The sequence below is a fragment of the Ictalurus furcatus genome, chromosome 4 (assembly GCF_023375685.1).
Source record: "Ictalurus furcatus strain D&B chromosome 4, Billie_1.0, whole genome shotgun sequence".
Lineage (NCBI taxonomy): Eukaryota > Metazoa > Chordata > Actinopteri > Siluriformes > Ictaluridae > Ictalurus > Ictalurus furcatus.
In genome coordinates, this window is record NC_071258.1 from 18529732 (window position 1) to 18552430 (window position 22699).

General features: G+C 41.3%; 1 protein-coding gene across 1 annotated transcript in view; it reads right to left on the reverse strand.

The window, feature by feature from the left end:
- Window positions 1–22699, reverse strand: part of reln (reelin) — a 633795-nt gene that overhangs the window by 259682 nt on the left and 351414 nt on the right. The window contains exons 27-33 of the mRNA XM_053623241.1: window positions 5377–5583; window positions 4686–4921; window positions 4147–4304; window positions 3861–4068; window positions 3615–3691; window positions 3325–3483; window positions 2960–3154 (exon numbers count right to left, since the gene is read on the reverse strand). Of these exons, the coding sequence (XP_053479216.1) occupies window positions 2960–3154; window positions 3325–3483; window positions 3615–3691; window positions 3861–4068; window positions 4147–4304; window positions 4686–4921; window positions 5377–5583 (1240 nt within the window). The remainder of the gene's footprint in view (window positions 1–2959; window positions 3155–3324; window positions 3484–3614; window positions 3692–3860; window positions 4069–4146; window positions 4305–4685; window positions 4922–5376; window positions 5584–22699) is intronic.

A 22699-nucleotide genomic window follows, 5' to 3' on the forward strand; every position in this document is an offset into this window, starting at 1 on the left:
TGGAAGATTGGAGAGCTATACTGGAAAATGCTGGCCTTAGAATAACCAAACAGAAGACCGAATACATACACTGCAACTTTTCAAACAGCAACAAACATTACACAATTTCGCTCCAAAACTCCGCACTTAACTCAATCACCAATTTTAAATACCTCTGTAGCATTCTATCTAGCGATGGCTCCATTGACACCAATATCACGAGTCGCGTGAATGCAGGGTGGCTGAAATGGAGAAGATTAACAGGAGTGCTCTGTGACAAAAGAATGCCAGTGCAAATCAAAGGCAAGATATGTAAGTCCGCTGTGAGACCTGCTTTAACATATGGTGTTGAATGCTGGCCACTTAAAAAACAGCAGACAGAAAAGCTAAGTGTAAATGAAATGAGAATGCTAAGATGATCTGCAGGAGTGACACTCCTAGATAAGGTTCCAAAGCAATATATCAGGGGCAGTTTTAAAGTCAGATCACTACCTGAAAAATTTACTAAAGCGCACCTATGATGGTATGGACATGTGATGAGAAAACCAGAATACCACATGACTAGAAAAGTGCTGGAGCTTGGTACAGGAAAGAGAAGCCGTGGAAGACCCCACCTAACATGGATGGATGTTATAAATAAAGACCTCGCTAGAGATAATATAGACCCAATGACGACCCAGAACAGAACAATCTGGAGACAAAAGATTAGGAGAGCCGACCCCAAGTAGATATGGGAAAAGGCCGGACAAAGAAGAAGATGCCGAGAACAATGATACCAATTATACCACAGTCAATCAAATTTGCTGTCCGCAATTTGGATTTTAATTGAAAACATATTTTTTTCAAAAATGTGTAGATTTTGTGTTGATATACTAAACTGTTATTGTTTAATGCATCAACAAATTTGATGGCAAGAACCAAAATGATTCTGAGGCTGTATCTCTGCAAGGCTTTGGCATATTGACACCAAACTTTGTGTGTCATTGTAACCGCCCACTGACTACATCAGATGAATGTGTTCACAGTGTCACCTATTGGTTAAACATGATAAGCAATTAAATCATATAACAATTAATTGTTCCCACCGTGGCCCTGTGTGTGCGGAGTTTGCATGTTCTCCTCGTGCTGTGGGGGTTTCCTCCGGGTACTCCGGTTTCCTCCCCGTCGAAAGACATGTATGGTAGGCTGATTGGCATGTCCAAAGTGTCCGTAGTGTATGAATGGGTGTGTGAATATGTATGTGATTGTCCCCTGAGATGGATTGGCACCCTGTCCAGGGTGTACCCTGCCTTGTGCCCGATGCGTCCTGGGATAGGCTCCAGGTTTCCCCGTGACCCTAAAGAAGGATAAGCGGTATAGAAGATGGATGGAATGATAGATGGAACAATTGATTGCATTTATGACTTTTCAACCATTGTGCCTAAAATCATATACAAATGTTTAAAACGCTCCCTGCCATGCTTGTTTAGCTCCTTAATATATATATATATATATATATATATATACATATATAGGAAAAGCATCAGATTTTCATAGCCCTGTGACAGCTCGCTGACTAGAGAATCTGATAACTTAGGATGACATTGGCTAGGGGAGCCCTACAGTAATACTGGGGGCTAATTGCACTAACCACCTCTCCTCCCCTGATACCTCCCTACGTGGCCCCTCAAGGCCGCTTCTTTTTGCCTTTTCGGCACTGATTATCATTTTAAATCAGGCCTATTAGAAGGCTACTGTTGTGGCCGCCTGGTCTCCCTGGCTTTCTGCAGAGGGAGGCGAGCCACACACTTACCATCTTTGCCTTTTTCACAGTTCAGCAGGCCTGCCACACTGTCATTGTATGCCCACTTTGTATGTCATTGTATATCCACTTTCCCATTTTTTTCTTTAAACCCGGAAGCGAAGCGTCAGATCCGGAGGAAAGAGGTTTACAGGAGCCGTTTTATAGTCACACAACGCGCAAAATGCCATATCACCTGACCACTGCAGGCCTATAAATAGGTATGATTTAACCCAGGATAAAGATACCGGTCATGTGCAAGGGCGCTACCCACAGTGTGGAGCTCATGCAACATTGAGTTCCCTTTGAAAGGGAACCACAGGAGCATGTGAAACTCTTAGGAGAAAATAACCCAAGCTCAGGATCAGACCCAGGACCCTGGTGCTGTAAGGTACCAATGATACCTGATGCACCACTGTGTATCCCCTAGAAGAGCAAAATGGTTAATAATTTGAAGTGAGCATTTTATAGTATATTAAACTTGTCTTTGCTCAATTCAATTGACTGATCTTTTAAATTCAAAGGCAAAATACAAAGGGGTCCCTTTGTCCTGTTCCAGACTCTTATGCATTTGCTTCCCCATGTGTTGTGTACCGTACAAGGTATATTAGTTGTGTGTGAGATTATGCTGGGGAAGGATTTGTTGTATGGATTGTAAATGGGTATATTTCGTTTAAGTCCTGAGTGCAGGGTGAATGGTATATTTTTCTTTCTTGTGTTTCTTTCTTTATTAAATGATTTATCTCTTAATTAAAGGAAAGGGAAGGAAGGTTTTGTGAGAGAATGCAACTATCTTTGTGAAAAAAAGCAAAAAAATCACGAGAGAAGGCAAATATCTTCGTGAGAGAAAGCAAAGTTTCTCAGGGAAACACAAAAGTTTTGTAAGCAAACGCAAAAGTATAGAAATATAAATTTTGTACTGTAGCAATTGTCAGTCATACGTTTTCATTTGTGAAATAGCCCATCTACATCCACATGGGAGTAAAGACTATTTGTTATCAAAGTGTGGATTTTGTAAAACAATATTTATTTATTTGCTAATACTCATGTTTACATTATGTTAAAATATGTGTAGAAGGAATTGTCTAATGCCCAGATTTCATGAATCAGTTTTAATCAAAAGGAAACATTTTATACTTCCCTGGATTACATACAGTAAATTCAAAATGCAATCAGATTTTATGGTCCGTCCTGACTTACTGTCTTCTAAATCGGAGTGAAAGATCAGAGCCGTGTCCAAGGACAGACAATCAACCGTCACCTCTCCACCCACTACTCTGAACCAGTTGTGCCTTAAAGGTGATATACCATCAAACTTGTCATGAAAGCCAGTTCTGGAGCTATCATTCATACCAATCAGAACATCATCAAGTGCCCACTGGGCTGAGTGTTTTCCTGCAATAGGAGGCAACAATGAAATAAGCAAGATATATATTTCAATATTCTTAATTTTTATCATGATATGGAATATTTGCCTAAAGAAGAATTGTGTATGTTATTGTAATAGTACTGTATATTTATAATTAAAATATTTCCAATAAATCAGAAGTGACAGAATTTCTTACCTTGTTCAGGTTGCCACCAGCGGAACACAGTGTAAGGCATTTTTGCTTGAGAAGGCAGTTCAATAGTCACCACTTGTGGTTCTAGAAATGAGCTAAATTCTAACTCACGCAAGAATTCCCACTGCACCCCATTATTAGTGGAGTACTGGACAATCACTCCTGAAATACATTCCAAATAAATATTGAGTGACACATCCTAAATGCTCTTTAATGTATCTGGAGGAGTGGATAAGCCCAATCTGTGTCAGTAAAGCTAATATGTTAGCTACAGAAGATGTTAAAAATAATACCTTCTTTGGAAGAGTGAGGCCTGGTGCAGGCTGGGCCCATGTTCTTCCCACCAATCCGAATGTAGAATTGAACAAGTCTACAGCAAAGAATCCCCAAAAATGTTTATAAAGTAAACAAGTACAATAATTCTACAATTGATGCCTACAGCAGAATTGATTAACAAATTAACAACTCAATAAATTAACAACTATTTAATATTAACATTAGGTGCTAAGCTACATGTGAGAAGTTGTTGTAACACTAACCGAGTACTGGTGGTGTCTAGTGGCACAGTGCGAGCCTCTCGCCGCCCAGAACTGCCAAAGTAGAGGGCCTTTCCCTCACTGATGGTACCACAACCATCCCCTATCTGAGCCCCCCTAATTCCTTGCCAGAGAGGACTTAACTTTCCTTCAAAGTCCTCAGTCAGCTCAGTGGGACTGGGCACAGAGGGCACACAGCTGTCCTGTTCCACTAATTAACAAAAGATACAATTGCCACTTTCTATGTGACATGGAGTCAAAACAACTTTACATCACTTTAAATTGGTACCTTCCATCCCCATGTCACAGAAGCAGACTCCTGATATGCAGTCCCCATGACCCCCACAATAATTGGGGCAAGGATCAGAGATGTAGACACTATCTAGTGCAAATGCAGGAGCATCCTGATGAACACTGCTTTCTTGGATCCAGCGAAAACGTGTCTTACTAAAGAAGACAGAGAGCACAATCAAAATGGGCTTATATAAACTGAATATAAGTTCAAAAGTCAAACAAAAAGTGTGTGTGTGTACACTGGTATGATTGTCCATAGGGTTAGACTCAAATGCTTCTTTACAATAGAAATCATGAAACATGGCATTTCACTATGGATCAATTTTTAAAACTGATATTGAGTGGGCAACTGGGACAAAAGCACATTTTCTTTAACGTAACAGAAGTAAGTCGTACCCATGAATACTATATTTAAGGGATTAAGTAGGTATCCATGTATTCTGACATGGATTTAATTGCATGCATTATAAAAAGATCCCAACATTTATTTGTAGGATGAGCAGAATTAAATTTTTTGTTTGTTTTGTTATGTACCTTGCAGCCACATTGCGTGGAATTACAACTGTTACCCTGGTCCAGCGCTCATAGTCTCCTGCATTGTAGACAGTAGGCTCTGTAAACTCATGCCCACTACCTTTACAGCCTGCTACTCCTGGGGAGCCTGGGAAACAGCCCTCCTGGACCAGAGTCCATGTGCGCCCAGCGTCATGGGAATACTGGAGCATTACAGGTGCCGAGGCACTGAACTCTGATTTGCAGCCAATGTTCAACTATAAATAGAGATAAAATAAGTAGTAGGTATGGTAAAATAAAAGTGCTACTTGAAAACATTCAAAGACTATTACAGAACATTTACATCCTGCTTTCTAACCTTTTTGAGAATGGTACCAGTAACTTATGCCTATTGTTTAGTTAATTGTTGGTTTTGTGTTTTATGGTGTAAAGATCATGATTTCTCTAAATCGAGGGATACATATAAAAACAAAGACAAACATGAAACATACTCTTAGAAAAATGTCAAATCTAGGGTTAGAAATCTAGAATCCTTATGGATTATTCAGTTGTCTCTCAGGGTGGGGGTTTGGAGGTTTGTTGGGCATTAATGGTTATGTATAGAACCCCACAACAGTGTTTTCTTATCAGAAAGGCCTCTGTGGAAAGCTAAGAACACTTAACTAGCCAAAGAACTATCTGAAATTTCCTATAGTTAATTCACTGAATGTACCTTGAACTGCAATGTGTAACCAGGCCGGAGGGAAATGTCCCGGGTCACAGCTACTCTATCCCCATCTGATCTTCCAAATACCATGGCTGAAGGTGTGGGGGCACAAAAACTACCATTTCGTTCCTTGTCCATTCCCTCATTACCCAGCATCAGCCAGACACTCAGTTGGTTCAGTGGGTAATCAAAGGCTGGCTTCTCATAAAAGTTCTGAGAACAAAAACCCAGAAAGGGAAATACCAAAGTCATAATGTGAGGATCTGAATATCTTCTGTGATACTGATATTTACTCTTTTCTGAAAGTCTTTAGCAGTAAGAAACAATTCAGTTCAAATACATTTTATATGTGCAGCATTTAACAGTACTCCTATAGAATAGTATACAAGGCAGCTGTTACAATCCTACAGTCCTACATTTAATCCTACAGTGGTTTAAATGAGTTATCTAAAATGTGATCAGAGTAAAATCATGGATTCATAGAAGATAGGTATAAGGATACCCTGGGACATAAAGTGTACCATCACTCCATTGTCAACAAAGTTATTGCATGAGACAAGGGGGAAAGAGCATCAAAATAGTCCAGTTTAACATAAATATTTATACCCATGAACCCCTAGATACACAACTTTAAGAGAAAAGCAATTTAATACAATGTCTGACAAAACAAATAGGTTTTCAGCCAAAACTTAAAGTTTAAAATTGTGTCTGAATTGGAAGGTGATTCTATAGATGGGGAGCTACTCTGCCCCTTGTTGTATCATAATAGATCATAATAGATCATAATAGATCAAACTTCACTCAAGTACTCTGGAGTGATACCATTCAGTGCATTACAGTTCATTAGCCTGTTAGAGAAATTAGAGAAATTTTCAAGGCATTACAATAGTCCAACATATCTACATGAGTTTCAAATGAGAGCCTTGAGTCAAAAATCACACAAAAGGTTTTTTTTTTGTTTTTTTTTTTTTACTTCTGAACATGATGTAACTGAAACACCATTCTGAGTAACTACATAAAAATCCTAACAGCCTGTGGCACTAGAACAGGTGTTCCCAATCTTTTGAGGCAAACAACCCCAAATGGACATTATAAATTTTCTGTGACACAAAATCTGGAACACTGTACAGTTTTAAATTCTGGATTTATAATTTAGGACTACGGAAACATTTGAATGTTTTACTATGTCTGTAACATATGTCTAACATGAGTGAAATCACTGACTAGTCTAGTGGGAAGTCTTCGCAAAAAAGTCATGAAGTTTGTTTGAAAGGATGACTATTTTTCTGCTGTCACATCCAGCTTTACACAATACATAAGCAATAAAACACTATAGGGCACATTATAGGAAATTTATCCATGCCAGGCAGGTATGATAAGACTGGACACAAAGCAAAGGTTTGTACTTGGCACATCAATTAGCATGTGAGTTTTCTCTACTTACTTTTTTCTACCTACTACCTACAAGAGTCAAGAGTTGTTTATTTGTCACGAACAAACACATATTTAGACATGAATGGTTGAGATGATGCTGTAAAGTAATAAGGTAAATGACAGTGGTGGAGAATAGCAGCATAAAAGTGACGTACAATTAAGTAAGGCAGAACAGTAAATACAAGTACAATAAATAGTCCATAGTAAATCTGAAGAGTAAATATCAAAGTGTCTGGTAGTGGCAGTAATAAAGTGTCGCAGAGCTAGATGAAGGACTGCTGGCTGATGAGTACAGTGGTGCTTGAAAGTTTGTGAAACCTTTAGAATTGTCTAAATAGCTGCATAAATATAATCTAAAAGATTATCAGATTTTCACATAAATCAAAAAAGCAGACAAAGAGAACCTAATTAAACAATTGAGACAAAAATATTATACTTGGTCATTTATGTATTTAGGAAAATGATCCAGTATTATGTATCTGTGAGTGGCAAAAGTATGTGAACCTCTTGGCTTAGCAGTTAATTTGAAGGTGAAATTAGTGTCAGGTGTTTTCAATCAATGGAATGACAATCAAGTATAAGTGAGCAGCCTGGGTTTTTTTTTTCTTCAAGAACAGGGATATATCAGAGTCTGATCTTCACAACACATGTTTATGGAAGTGTATTATAGCATGTACAAAGGAGAGTTCTGAAGACCTCAAAAAAAAGTTGTTGATGGTCATCAGGCTGGAGAAGAGTTTGGAATCCACAAATCCACAGTCAGACAGATTATGTACAAATGGAGGAAAATCAAGACCCTTGTCACCCTCCCCAGGTGTCATCAACTAACAAAGATCACTCCAAGAACAAGACATAATAAAGTCTGTCACAAAGGAACCCAGGGTAACTTCTAAGCAAATAAGGCCTCTCTCACAATGTCTAATGGTAATGTTCATGAGTCCACAATCAGCAGAACATTGAATTAGAGTGGTGTGCAAGGCAGGGTTGCAAGGAGAAACCAACTGCTCTACAAAAAGAACATTGCTGCCCTTCAGCAGTTTGCTAAAGATCACGTGGACATGCCAGAAGGCTATTAGAAAAATGTTTTGTGGATGGATGAAACCAAAATAGAATTTTTGGTTTAAATGAGAAGTGTTATGTTTGGAAAAAGTAAAACACTGCATTCCAGCATAAGAACCTTTATCTCATCTGTGAAACATGGTGGTGGTATTATCATGGTTGGAGCTGTTTTGGTGCATCCAGGCCAGGACAGATTGCCATCATTGTTGGAACAATGAATTCTGAATTATGCCAGAGAATTCCAAAGGAAAATGTCAGGACACCTGTGAACTGAAAGTGGGTCATGCAGCAAGACAATGACCCTAAGCACATAAGTTGTTCCGCCAAAGAATGGTTAAAGAAGAATACGGTTAATGTTTTGGAATGGCCAGGTTAGAGACAGACTTGGAACAACTCAAAGGCACTTTATTCATTATCTTTCACTTTTGCATTTTAGCGGCATTATTATGTAAGGGCACGCATGCACACACATGGCTCGGTGCTGGTTAACTCTCTCTCTCTCGGCACCCGTCTTCCTCATTTTTACCTCACCTCACTCAGCTCACTGCAACAGAACACACTCATAATTAGAATTCCCCACAAGTGTGCATACTTGGTCCCCGTCAGCTTGTGGCTGATGTACAGCATGGGGTGCTTCTCCCTCCCTCCCTCCCCTTTCCAGAATGATGTCAAGCATGCCACGAGGCTTCCGCCCATACAATAATTTGAATGGGGAAAACCCAATGGAGGCTTGCAGGACCTCCTTGTACTGCAAATAACATGGGCTCTAACCACTTATCCCAATTCTACACATCGTCATAAACAAACTTACAAATCATGTTTTTAAGCATTTGATTAAACCATTCAATCAGCCCATCCATCTGTGGATGATAAACACTTGTGCGAATCAATTTATTCCCCAGAAATTTGTAAAGGTGGCACAGTGTTCATGACATGAAAGACTTGCCCTGATCAGTTAGACTCTCTTTCAGGATCCCAGCTTGGGAGATAACACAGAAGAATGCCTCTGGAACATTACGTGTTGAGATATTGTGGAGAAGCACTGCTTCTAGGTATAACATTGCGTAGTTCACCAGAACTTACTGAAAGCGATGTCCTCATGCATTTTGATCTAATGGCCCGATAAGGTCCATGCAATCCTTTCAAAAGGGACCTCAATTAATGGAACTGGGCACAATCATGCTTTTGGGGTGGGCAGCAGATTCACCAGCTAACATTTGCAACATACCGTGCACCAACTACGAACATTGCAGTGAATGTGTGGCCAATAGAAGCAGGCCATGAGATGGTTCAATGATTTATCCTGTCCTAAGTGCCCAGGCATCAGATTATGTTGAGCCGACTGGAATAACAGTTCTTCAGGACCAACAATTTGGTAATTTCTTCCTGGGTTTGAGTGGCCTATGTCACTCAAGATAACCTATCATTAACAATCAAAAAATAGGGGTGAGTTAGTGCAACATTAGGCTGAGTCTGTTGACCAGTCTGTTACTCTCACCTGCTCATGGCGTGCCTCAGAGTCTTGTCACACAACTGCTCTATGGGGAAATCCCTGAGGGGAATCCCAGCCAAGAGGGGAGCAGTGGAGCCCTCCCCACACTCTGTGTCCCCTGATGTGGAGCTGATGTCAATGGCCCTAGCACTGCCTCCCCAGTCAATGCTGTGCACATTCAAAACTCTGGCCAATTTGTCCCAAGGATTAGTGGATGGGTGAGGCAAGGACTAACTGCCACCTCCACTATGTGTTTTTGCCCCCGAAATTTTCATGATAACTGGCAGCAGAAGATATTTGTGAACATCTTCATGCAAACACCTCACCTTCACCAGATGTTCATTTCCTAATGCCTCACCTTGAACCAAGCATTGGTAAATTGAGGTCTGGTTACAGCCCGAATCCACCAATGCATTGAATAAGATAAGATCAGATAAAAAACTTTATTGATCCCACACTGGGGAAATTCCCTCATTACAGCAACTCAATTACACAAAAAAACAGATAAGAAAGAATACACATTAAATAGAAATAGAATTGAAAAAAAAAAAAAAAAAACCTCTAAAAATATATACATAATAGAAATAGAAAAATAAAAAATAATAGTAGTAAAAATAATAATAATGGTAATATGTACACTATGAACACCTCAATGTATGTATAGATGAATACAAATATGAATATATACAGATGAGTAACACCTCATTTATATACAGATAAGTATTAAATGGATTATTGCACAATATACAGTAGAGGTTGAGCAACAAATAGTAATAAATGAATAAATGTTCATATTGCAGAATTATTGTGAACGTGTTGGCTGATGATGCAAAAACAGCTAGCAGTGCAACATTATGTTGTTTTTTGCATTAAAGTGTCTGACTGCTGTAGGGATAAAAGACATGTGGTAGCGCTCCTCTTACACTGAGGGTGCAGCAGTCTTCTGTTGAAAGAGCTGCTCAGGGACACCAATGTCTCATACAGGGGGTGAGAGGAACTGCCCATGATTGACGCCAGCTTAGCTAACATCCTCTCCCCCACCACATCTATGCTGTCCAGAGGGCAGCCCAGGACAGAGCTAGCCCTCTTAACCATGTAGGTACTCCCTTGATCACTCACAGGTATATGGTACATCCTGGCTCAATTAGGGGTGGCCTGCGGTGCATCCAGGATGAGGACACACTCATTAGTAGAATTCCCCGCAGGTGTGCATTCCTTACCATACACCTTCTCTGGCTCTTCCCTTCATTCACAAATTGGCACTTGAGAATGCACCCGCTTCCACAGTCATATTTATGCAGAAATATAGACAATTCTAAAGGGTTCTCAAACTTTCAATCACCACTGTAGTCTGATGACTTGAAGATATAAAATATTCTTCAGTCTGGTTGACCATGATTGGATGCAATGGAAGCATCTGCCAGACGGCAGTGTTGCAAACAGGTAATAAGCAGGGTGAGTGCAATCCTTAATGATACTACAGGCCTTTCTCAAACATATATGGTAAATGTCCTGTAAGGCCAGGTGTTTATTTCCCCTTATGAGATCTGCTGTTCTCACCATTCTCTGAAGAGCTTTGCAGTCAGAGGAAGAGCATCTGCCCAACCAAACAGTGATGTAGCTGGTCAGAATGCTCTCTATGGTGCAGCAGTAGAATTTTGAAATGATGTCAGAGGAAATGCCAAACCTCTTAAGCCTCTGCAGAAAGTAGAGAAGCTGATGAGCTGCTCTCAATGCTGTGTCTGTGTGGAGGTTCAAGGAGGTGTGGACACCAAGGAACTTGTAGCTCTTAACTCTCTCCACCTCCACCCCATTGATGTGTATAGGAGCATGACCCACTCTCTGTGACTTCCTGTAATCCACAATAATTTCTTTGGTCTTGCTGACATTCAGAGAATTGGAGACTGTTGTCATCACACCATGTTGAAAGTGCAGAATAGTACTGTAACTGTAGAATTTCTCATCGCAGGATGGTTGTATTGTCAGCAGATTTGAAGATGATGTTTTAGCTGTGCTTACCAGAGCAGTCATAGGGGAACAGGGAGTACAAGAGGGGGCTGAGCACACATCCTGACCACCTGGGGTCTGCCTGTCAGGAAGCTGAGAATCCAGTTAAAAATGTGACTTAAGTCCCAGACCCTTCAGCTTGACTATGGGTTTTGTAGGGATGATGATATTGAATGCAGAACTATAATAAATAAACATCATCTGTACATAGGTGTATCTTTCCTCCAAGTGTTTCAGGTCAGAGTGCATGGTCATTTCAATTCAATCGTCAGTGGATCTATTAGAGTGGTAAGCAAACAGGAAAGGGTCCAAAATGTCTGGTAGAGAGGAGCAGATGTAGAATTTGATGAGATGGTCAAAGCACTTAATGATCACTGATGTCAGTGCTACTGAGCGGTAGTTATTCAGGCAGGAGACAGCAGTTTTGTTGGGGACATGCATTATGGTGTTCGGTTAAAGCATGTAGGGATCACTGTCAGACTCAAAGAGAGATTGAAGATGTTATTTAAAACATCTGCTAACTGGTCAGCAGAGGCCCTCAGGATGTCATATAATGGGTTTAGAGGGACACATGAAAGTGCAGTAAAAGCTTTTATTTAAGAGATGGGCAGACAAATCCAAATTGAAAGGCAATATATGTGGCAATAAACAGGCAAAGGTCAGGCGATCGGCAAACAAAGGTAGACAGGGCAATGGCAAAAATATAAAAAACGAGAAACTGGGAACAAGATCAAAGACCGGAAATGAGAACACATAACAAAGGCTTGGTAACAACAGAGACAGACGAAACTGCACGTATACTTCATGTCTGAACAAAGACACACAAGGAGTTTAAATAATACATGTAATCAAGGGGATAACACAAAATAGCTGATTACAATGAGGACACATAAAGGAAACAACCAATGAAAATACAGGGGCGGAGACAGGACATAAACCATAACAAAACTCACACATGTCAAAAGTAAACAAAGTCAATGGCACCAAAAACCCGGAAGCACGTGCCATCATGCTCGGACTGTTCATGCATGCTGAATGTAGTGCAAGGGGAGAAATGTGACACAGGACACCTGGCTTTTGAATGTTGGTTTACTTTTTGGGGAAAAAAAAGACTACATATTGAAAAGTTGGCAAGGACAACACAATTGTTATGTAGGCCCTGATAAATAAAAACATAGAGCTGAAGGAGGGTGTACTTTCTGTTTCCCATGACTGTATACAGTCTCTTAGGTGTCCGTCATAGCGACGAAGACCATTTTGCCATCATCAATGATGCGTGCGTAGATGGCTGGTCAGGCCAATCTTTGCGCAGAAAGTCCTGTGGCAGATGGGACAGGGAATAGGGTTTACGTCTCCGGGATGGTTGCTGACATGGGTTTTTCTGGCTTGCCGCTTTCGTTCGGCTGCAGCTGTCCGATTTGTCTCACATAGCAAAGAGCCCTTGTGGATGGAGGAGCTCCAGGCATCACGATCCAATGCAGTCTGTTCCCAGGAGGCAGGATTGATATTAAACGCTTTCAGTGAGGGTTTGAGGGTATCTTTGAAGCGTTTATTTTGGCCTCCTTGGCAACACTGACCTTTCTGGAGCTCGCCATAGAAGAGTCTCTTTGGTAGACGCTGGTCTGTCATGCGTACCACATGTCCTGCCCAGCATAGCTGGGTTGTCATAAAGATGGTGAAGATGCTAGGGAGGCCTGCTTGATTGAGAAACACAGTGTCTGGGACTTTGTTCTGCCACTTGATGCCAAGGATTTTCCTGAGACTGGTGGTGTGAAAATGGTTCAGTTTCCTGGCATGACGTTGGTACACTGTCCACGTTTCGCATGCATACAGCAGTGTGGGGAGCACAACTGCCCTGTACACTTTCAGCTTGGTCTGGATGGTGATGCCTCTTCGGTTCCAAACCTTGCCATACAGTCTCCCGAAAGCTGAGCTGGCTCTTGCAATGTGGACGTTAACTTCGTCATCTATTGTGGCATTTTGTGACAATGTGCTGCTGAGGTAGGTGAACTTGGTCACTGTTTTCAGTCTCTGACCATTGACAGTGATGTTGGGCTCTGTATAGGGCTTCCCTGGGGCTGGCTGATCTATGACCTCAGTCTTCTTGGTGCTGATGGTGAGACCGAAGTTTGTGCAGGCACTGGAGAACCTGTTAACGTGGCGTTGTATGTCTGTTTCTGTGTTAGCGAAAAGGGCACAGTCATCAGCAAAGAGGAAGTCCCTGATGTCTGTCGAAACCTTGGTTTTCGCTTGAAGCCTCCTAAGGTTGAACAGATTACCATCTGTGCGGTACTTGGTGCCTATCCCAACATCACCATCTCTAAAGGCGTCAATCAGCATTGCGGAGAACATGAGGCTAAACAGGGTTGGCGCCAGGACACAACCCTGCTTGACACCATTGGAAACTGGGAATGGCTGAGACGCTTCTCCGTTGTCTTGGACTCTTGCCTGCATGCCATCATGGAACTGCTGCACCATGGCTATGAACTTCCTTGGGCATCCGTACTTGGCCATGATTTTCCAAAGGCCTTCTCTGCTGACAGTGTCAAAGGCCTTGGTCAGGTCATTGTAGGTAGAGAAGAAGTCGGCATTCTGTTCCATACACTTCACTTGTAGCTGCCGTTCTGCAAACACCATGTCGATGGTACCGTGCTCTTTCCGGAATCCACACTGGCTCTCTGGTAGAAGCCCTTGGTCGATGTGAGTGTACAGGCGGTTCAGCAGAACCTGGGCAAGAATCTTGCCTGCAATGGATAGTAAGGATATGCCACTGTGGTTGTTGCAGGACTGGCGGTTTCCTTTGCTCTTGTACAAACGAATGATGGAGGCATCTTTGAAATCCTGGGGGATCGTCTCTTGTAGTCCCATCAGTTGGAAAAGCTGATGAAGTCTCTGTGTTAAAGCTGTGCCTCCTTCCTTGTAGACCTCTGCTGGGATGGAGTCTGAGCCGGGAGCTTTGCCACTGGAGAGGAGACGTACCGCTTTCTGAGTCAAGCAAGGTTGGAGGATCATCCAGTGCTTCATTGATTGGGTATTTGAGGGAGACATCTGATGGCTTCATCATTGATGGCTGAAGGTCGGTTCAGGACGTTGTCAAAGTGTTTGGCCCAACGTTCGAGAATCTTCTTCTTGTCAGTGATCAATGTATTAGCATCTGCACTGAGGAGAGGACATGAGCCTGATGACGTGGATCCGTATATTTGTGCTTTCTGGTTGAAAGACCCAGAATTTCAGTAGCTGTGTCGTAGACCAGTTCTCTGAGAGCCACCAAGTCAGCTTCCACGTTCTGGCTGTCCAGAGAGGTGGATTCCAGACGATCATCCAAAGCATCCATAAAAGACTGCTTGGTTCTACCGCACTTCAGCTTTGTAATGTTTAGACGTTTAGGGGCGTTTTTACCCCTGCGGGCGTCTCTTTGGCTGGATGCGGATGTTGAGCTTAGTGATGATGAGACGGTGCTTTGTCGAGCATTCGGCTCCACACATGGACTTGGTCACGCGTACATCCTGCCTGTCCCTCTTCCTGACGATGACGTAGTCGATGAGATGCCAGTGCTTTGAGCGAGGGTGCATCCATGACGTCTGATTACGGGTTGGGAGGCAGAATACTGTGTTGGTAATCAGCAGTTCCTGTTCGGCGCAGGTCTGAAGCAAAAGGAGACCATTGCTGTTGCAGTCACCCACTCCATGCTTTCCTAGCACTCCATCCCAGGCAGAGCTGTCATTTCCGACTCTCGCGTTGAAGTCGGCTAGAATGGTGAGCTTATCCTCGTAGAACTTGGCCTTCACTTCATCTGGGTTGGTCATAGTTGGAGCATAGCAGCTGATGATTGTAATGTGCTTTCTTCCAGACAGGAGGGGTAGTTTCATGGTCATGAGCCTATCATTGACTCTCTTAGGAAGGCCTGCCAACTTGCCAATCAGCGCTGATTTTACTGCAAAACCGTCAACAGCTTCACGGCGCTCATCGTTGCCTCGACCACTCCAGAAAAAGGTGTATCCAGAGCCTCTTTCACAGAGTTCACCTTCGCCTGCGAGCCAGGTCTCACTCAGGGCGGCAATGTCGATGTTGTATCTGAATAGTTCATTTGTTATCAGAGCGGTTCTCCTCTGGGGTCTGTCCGTGTCATGCCTGTGCATGAGAGTGTGCACATTCCATGCACCAAAGGTGAGAGGAACAATCCTCGTTTTCTTCTTTGTGTTTCGATTAGGACCCCCACCAGCTGGTTAGGGAAGTTTTGGAGCAGGCAGTGTTTAGGGCACTTTTTCTAGCCCCTTCCTCACGCCTTGAGGTGAGCAGTGCGATCCAAAATAGGGCTGCTCAGTCACTCAGGGGGCTGCCGGACTTCACTGCTGCTCTCTTTTGTGAAGAACGACCATATGGCCTGGGCCGCCTGTGTGCAGGGTTGTGGCTATGGCTGCCAGTGTACCCATACCTGCTGCTTCGTCGCTTGCCTGTCACCACAGGACTTGGGGGTTGGGATAGATGGTAAATGACAAAATGACTTGCGCGATGACTTGGTTTAAAGTGAGGAAGAGCTGCGCATTTCGTCGACCTCACTCTCTCGTCCAAAACCAACTGGGTTCAACAGCAAGACAAGGTCAAGACGGCTGGAGTTGGAGTTGAGTGCAGTGGATGACCTTGACGACCTTTGTGACTCGCCATGCTCTTAAAGTGCTCCACAACACTTTGCTGGGAATCGCCTTTCTGCCCGTTGGCCGGTTAAGTGGTTCTTCCGTGCAGATTGCAGAGTCCAGTCTTTACTATTTACCCATAGCTGGGAGGCTCTTGGAGGACGGGAGCATCTATCTTCCCATGCAAGTCCTTATGACTTGCCCACTGTCCAAACTGTATACAGTATATCAGTGGTGAAGACCACAAAAGAGATGCTCCTCATGAAGTGGTATATTGGTGTCCAGCCAACCTAGTCCATTTGTTTGTGCTATGTTTGTGCTGATTTGTGCCACAAAAATGAATGTTTATGTTGGTTTGGTGTTTGAGCGATTAAACACATTTTTTTTGGCTGTGTGATGCCACTCTCCACCCCATATCGCTCAAATCGCTCCAAACCTGTGCAATATATTTGAGTTTAGTTTGTGCCAGTAAAACAAACACTGTAACTATTTCTCTTTCTTAGATATAAAAATAATGTTTTCGGGAGTGGTGAAGTCACTCTCCACCACACTTCGTCTAAATCACACAAAACCAGTGCTGTTCTTTTGTGCCCGATTTGTGCCATTAAAATAAACATTCTATCTATTTCCCTTCATTAAAAATAACAAATATAATTGGGGCAGTGACAATTTGTGCCAATTTGTGCAGTTAAAAGAAACCCTGTAACTATGATCCATAGGCAGAGTGGCTCATCGGGAGAATCTGGAAAATTCCTGGTGGGCCGCTCATAAATTGGGATAAATTATTGCATGAATGACACTAAAGTAATTAATTACATTACATTTGTATTTAAAGCAGCACAAAGAGAGGATGGATGGTAAAAAGAGTAATAAGAGGCCTCCCAAGACCAGTCCATTTTTTTGATGGTGGAAGAACTTATTGATTGTTTGACACATTAATGTTTCAGCAGGAAAATAAATATAAATAACAAATGACATTAGTATTGTTTTCTGCTACAAAAAGTCCAACTGTAACACTATGAAAAAAATGTTGGTTTGCATTCAAACAAATATAAAATATAATTTTACACACATCCAGGGTTGGGGGTTCGATTCCCACCGTGGCCCTGTGTGTGCGGAATTTGCATGTTCTCCCCGTGCTGCGGGGGTTTCCTCCGGGTACTCCGGTTTCCTCCCCCAGTCCAAAGACATGCATGGTAGGCTGATTGGGTTGTCCAAAGTGTCCATAGTGTATGAATGGGTCTGTGAATGTGTATGTGATTGTGCCCTGCGATGGATTGGCACCCTGTCCAGGGTGTACCCCGCCTCGTGCCCGACGCTCCCTGGGACAGGCTCCAGGTTTCCCTGTGACCCTGAAAAGGATTAAGCAGTATAGAAGATGGATGGACTGATGGATATAACCCCAATTCCAAAAAGGTTGGGACAGTATGGAAAATGCTAATAAAAAAGAGGACTGATTTGACTTGTATTTAAACAGAAAATGTATAAAGACAAGGTATTTGATGATTTACATAATCAACTGCATAGTTTTTTTAAACTGAAATTAATTTGAAATCGATGTATACAATATATTCCAAAAAAGTTGGGACAGGGACAATTTAGGACTAATAGCGATGTGACAAGCTGAAAAAAGAAGGTGATGTGAAACAGGTGAGGAAATCATCTAATCATTGTATATAAGGAACCTCCAAAAAAGGTGTAGTCCTTCAAGAGCAAGGATGGGACAAGGCTCGCCAACAGATGTGTCAATGAATAATCCAACACTTTCAGAACAACATTCCCCAAATACAAATCAATAGGATTTTGGACATTTCACCTGCTACAGTGCACAATATAATTTAAAGATTCAAGGAATCCTGTCAAATCTCGGTGTATAAAGGCAAGGCCAAAAACCACTTCTGAATGTGTGTGATCTCCAATCCCTCAGACTTCACTGTCTTAAAAACTGTAATGAGTCTGTAATATCCTGACATGGGCTCGGGAATGCTTTGGTAAACCTTTTCAGTCAACACCATTTTCCGCTGCATACACAGATGCAAGTTAAGGCTTTACTATGCAAAGCAGAAGCCATACATCAACACTGTCCAGAAGCTCTGCCAACTTCTCTGGGCTCTGTCTCATCTGAGATAAACAGTAGCACAGTGGTATCATGTTTTCTGGTCCAATGAGTCAACATTTCAAATAGTTTTGGACAAAACAGCCTTTGTGTTCTCCGGGTCAAAGAGGAAAAAGACCAACCAAGCTGTTATCAGTGTCAGGTCCAAAAGCCAGCATCTGTCATGGTATGGGGGTGTGTCAGTGCCCATGGCATAGGTAACTTGCACATCTGTGAGGGCACTATTAATGCAGAAAGATATGTACACATTTTGGAGAAACATATGCTGGCATCCAGAGCAGGACAACACCAAACCACATTCTGTCCAGATTACAAGTGCATGGTTGCGTAAGCAGAGAGTGCGGGTGCTAGCTTGGCCTGCCTGCAGTCCTGACCTGTCTCCAATTGAGAATGTGTGGCACATTATGAAGTGCAAATAAGGCAACAAAGGCCCTGTACAATTGCGCAGCTGAAGAAATGCATAATGGATGAATGGGGGGACATTCCGCTTGCTAATCTTAACCAACTGGTGTCTTCAGTGCTCAAATGCTTCAGTGCTTAATAAGTGTTATTAAAAGAAAAGATGGTTACACAGTGGTAAACAGTCAACTGTCCCAACTTTTTTGGAGTGTGTTGCAGTCATAAGATTTTAAATGAGTGTATATTTTCAAATATAAATTAAGTAAAATATCAAATAATGTGTTAATAATCTGTTTTCAATATAGTCCACGGTGAATTGAATTCAAATTCAATTGGACTTTTTCTTTTTTTTGTATTTTCCATACTTTCCCAACTTTTTCAAATTGGTGTTGTATATGTGACAAGCTCAGTCACTCGTTACCTCATGCCACAGCATGTGATGATGGTTTGTTTATATCTCCATGGTAGCAATCTTGGTATGCGCGATTGTGTGTGTATGTGTGTGTGTGTGTGTGTGTGTGTGTGTGTGTGTGTGTGTGTGTAAGAGAGAGACAGAGCACGCTCGCTCCGAGCCAAGTGACATGAGAAAATGACACATTTTAATGGATAAATAACTGATGCGCTGCTTTAAATACAAATTTAGTGTAATTAGTTACTTTAGTTATCAGTCATGCATGCACTTTGGATCATTGTCTTGCTGCATAATCCAGTTGTGATTGAGTTACAATTTGCGGTCAGAAGACCAGACATTCTCCTTTAGGATTTTCTGGTAGAGTTGCAAGTTGTCCAGGCTCTAAAGCAGCAAAGCATCCCCACACCATCACAGTGCCACTACAATGATTGACCGTAAATGGTAAATGGTCTGCACTTATATAGCACTTTATTTTAACCATAGCAGTTCTACAAAAGCGTTTTACACTGTTTCTCACTCTCCAAGGTATGACTGTAGGTATTGTTTTTCTGGAATTCTGTGTTTGATTTATGCCAGATGTAACGGAACCCCTGTCTTGCATGCAGATCCACTTTTTACTCATCAGTCCACAGAAAATTCTCCCCAAAGGTTTGAGGATCATTAAAGTGTGTTTTGGCAAAACTCAGATGAGTCTTAATGTTCTTCTGGGTTAGCAGTGGTTTTCGCCTCACCACTTTTCCATGGATGCCATTTTTGCCCAGTGTCTTTCTGATAACGGAGTCACGAACAGTAAACCTTTATTGATGCAAGAGGCCTGTAGGTCCTTTGATATTGTCCTTTTGTCTTTTTTGACTTCCTGGATGTGTAGTTGCTGTGCTCTTGGAGGAATTTTGGAAGGGCGACCACTTCTGGGAAGGTTAAATACTGTGCTGAGTTTTTCCATTTGGAGATAATGGCTCTCACTGTGTTTCTTTGGAGTCACAGAGCCTTTGAAATAGCTTTGTAACCCTTCCCAGACTGATGCATTTCAAACACATTCCTCCTCATAATTTCTGGAATTTCTTTAAACTTTGGCATAGTGTGTTACTGGGTAAGACCTTTTAACCAACTTCATGTTGTTGAAAAAGTTCAATTTAAGTGTTGATTTGATTGAACAGGGTTTGCAGCTGACCCCATTATGAATGCAGTTTCATAAATGAAAAATGAGTAACTATGGGCAAATACATTTTCTCACAGGCCCAGTTAGTATTGGCAAATTTTTTGCTTCAATAAATAACTATCATTTAAAACACTGGATTTTGTGTTTACTCAGGTTACCTTTGTTTTATCTTAGATTTTGTTTTAGTTTCTGAAACAGTTATGAGATATCCACAAAAATAGAATTTGTGATTATAAATAGATCTTTGTGTATTGTGAAATACTTTTTCACAGCACTGTACAATGTTAATGTTAATTTTAATGGCACAAGTCTACACAAATCTAGCACAAACAAACGGTAGTGGGTTTGTACAATTTAGATAAAATACAGTGGAGAGTGATGATCGATAGTTAAATAACTGAGATACTGTGTTGACACAGTTACAAATAAATGTTAAAAATCATTGAAATTACTGGCTTATGCTTTTCTTTAATTGGTGTCAACTGTAATTTAATTAAATTAGCATTTTATTACATTTAAACAGTTAAACATTTAAACTGTAAAAGAAATGGTATTGAGCAGTAATATAATTTTTTTAGGATTATTTTAGGACTACACAACTGATATAATGTGTGTGTGTGTGTGTGTGTGTGTGTAATATATATGCAAAAAAAAATTCAACTGATTTGAAATCCAGCAAATTTCTTAACGTGTAAATATTTGTATTAACATAAGAACATTCGACAACTGAGACATAAACTGAACAACTTTCACAGCCATTTGACTATCAGAGATGGAATAATGAGTCCCTGAACAAGGGGGTGGGGGGTCAATATCAAAAGTAACAGTCAATATCTGGTGTGGCTACCAGCTACTTTAAGTGCATCTGCATCCTACAGTTCATCTCACAATCTCACTACTACTACAGTGCATCACATCTTAATGGACTGCACCAGATTTATCAGATCTTGCTGTGAGATGTTACCCCAATTTTCCACCAAGGCATTTGCAAGTTCTTGTTTATGTCTGGGAGGACACATGGTTACATGTGGTTTGCCACTGCAAGGATAATCAGCTGTCGTTCCTGTCTTCCTGTAGCAATGTCTTAGGTGTCTTTCATTATGGACATTGCAGTTTTTTGCTCTGGCCACATCTGCAGTCCTCATGTCTCCCTGCAGCAGGCCTATGGTATGTTCACACAGGTGAGGAGACATTCTAGGCATCTTTTTTCTGGTGCTTTTCAGAGTCAGTAGAAAGGCCTCTTTAGTGTTTCAAGTTATTGTAACTGTGACCATAATTGCCTACCGCCTGTAAACTGTTAGTGTCTTAAAGACTGTAACACAGGTGCATGTGCATAATTGTTAATGGTTCATTGAAAAAACATGAAAAACATTGTTTAAACCCTTTCCAATAAAGATCTGTAAAGCTTATTTAGATTTTACAAAATTATCTTTAAAATACAGTCTCCTGAACAATGGGCGTATGTATGTGTATATATGTGTGTGTGTGTGTGTGTGTGTGTGTGTGTGTATATATATATATATATATATATATATATATATATATATATATATATATATATATATATATATATATATATATATATATATATATATATATATATTCAGTGTCACATAATCCTTCAGAAATCATTCTAATAGGCTGATTTGCTGCTCAAGAAACATTTATTATTATTATCATCAATGTTGAAAACAGTTCCAAGATGAAAGAAAAATAATGAAAGTGTCCAGTGAAGTGAGAGATGAGAGTATATGGTTTGTATAAGCCCACTCATCTACCTATGTGTAGCCTTCTCGCTCACATAGTATTGCACATAAGCATTGTAAACTTTGAAGTGAACATTTAACAGCACACAGATTTGAGAATACAGTTACATGTCTTTGTGGCATTTCTGAAAACAGTTCCTGTTCAACTGAAGACGCAAGTGAACATCACATGCCTGACATTTCCTAGGTGTTTCCTGCCTTTTACCATGCTGTACTTTGCAAAGCATGCATTTCCTGCGACCAACAATGGCAATATGAGGTCAGCTCAGCTCCTGGAACCGGTATATGGTCACTACTGGTCTGTTTTGTTGCTACTTTCTGACACACCACAGAGCTCTGCTAAAAGCTGTTCCATGAACTCTTTGTGGCTTATGTTACCATATAGTTCTTTGTGGATAATGAAAGCATTGTTGGCAGCAATGTCCAATAAGCGTAGAAAGATCTTTCTGTACCACTTCATTGTTTTGTGTTGTGCAGTGTAGTACTGTAACAGCTGATCAGACACGTCAACACCCCCATGTGTTGGTTGTAGGCAGTCACATGTGCAAGACATGTAAATGTCTTTGTCCTCCATGCATCTTGCAATTTCACCCTCTTCTACACCTGTATAAGCAGAATGAATGGTAGAACAGACAGATACCTCTCGTGTGTCCATCCAGTTCACAAATACAAGTGGTCCATCATGAATCGATCTGATGGATCCCCTGGCAGATTTTTCTGAGAGTAAATTAGTTGCATCCTCTGGGCAGTCTTTCCTAGAGTAACTGTAAGTCGCACAAGCACCAAACCTCATGGCAAACAAGTCTGTCAGGAGCTTTGGACTTGTATAGAAATTGTCCACATACACATGG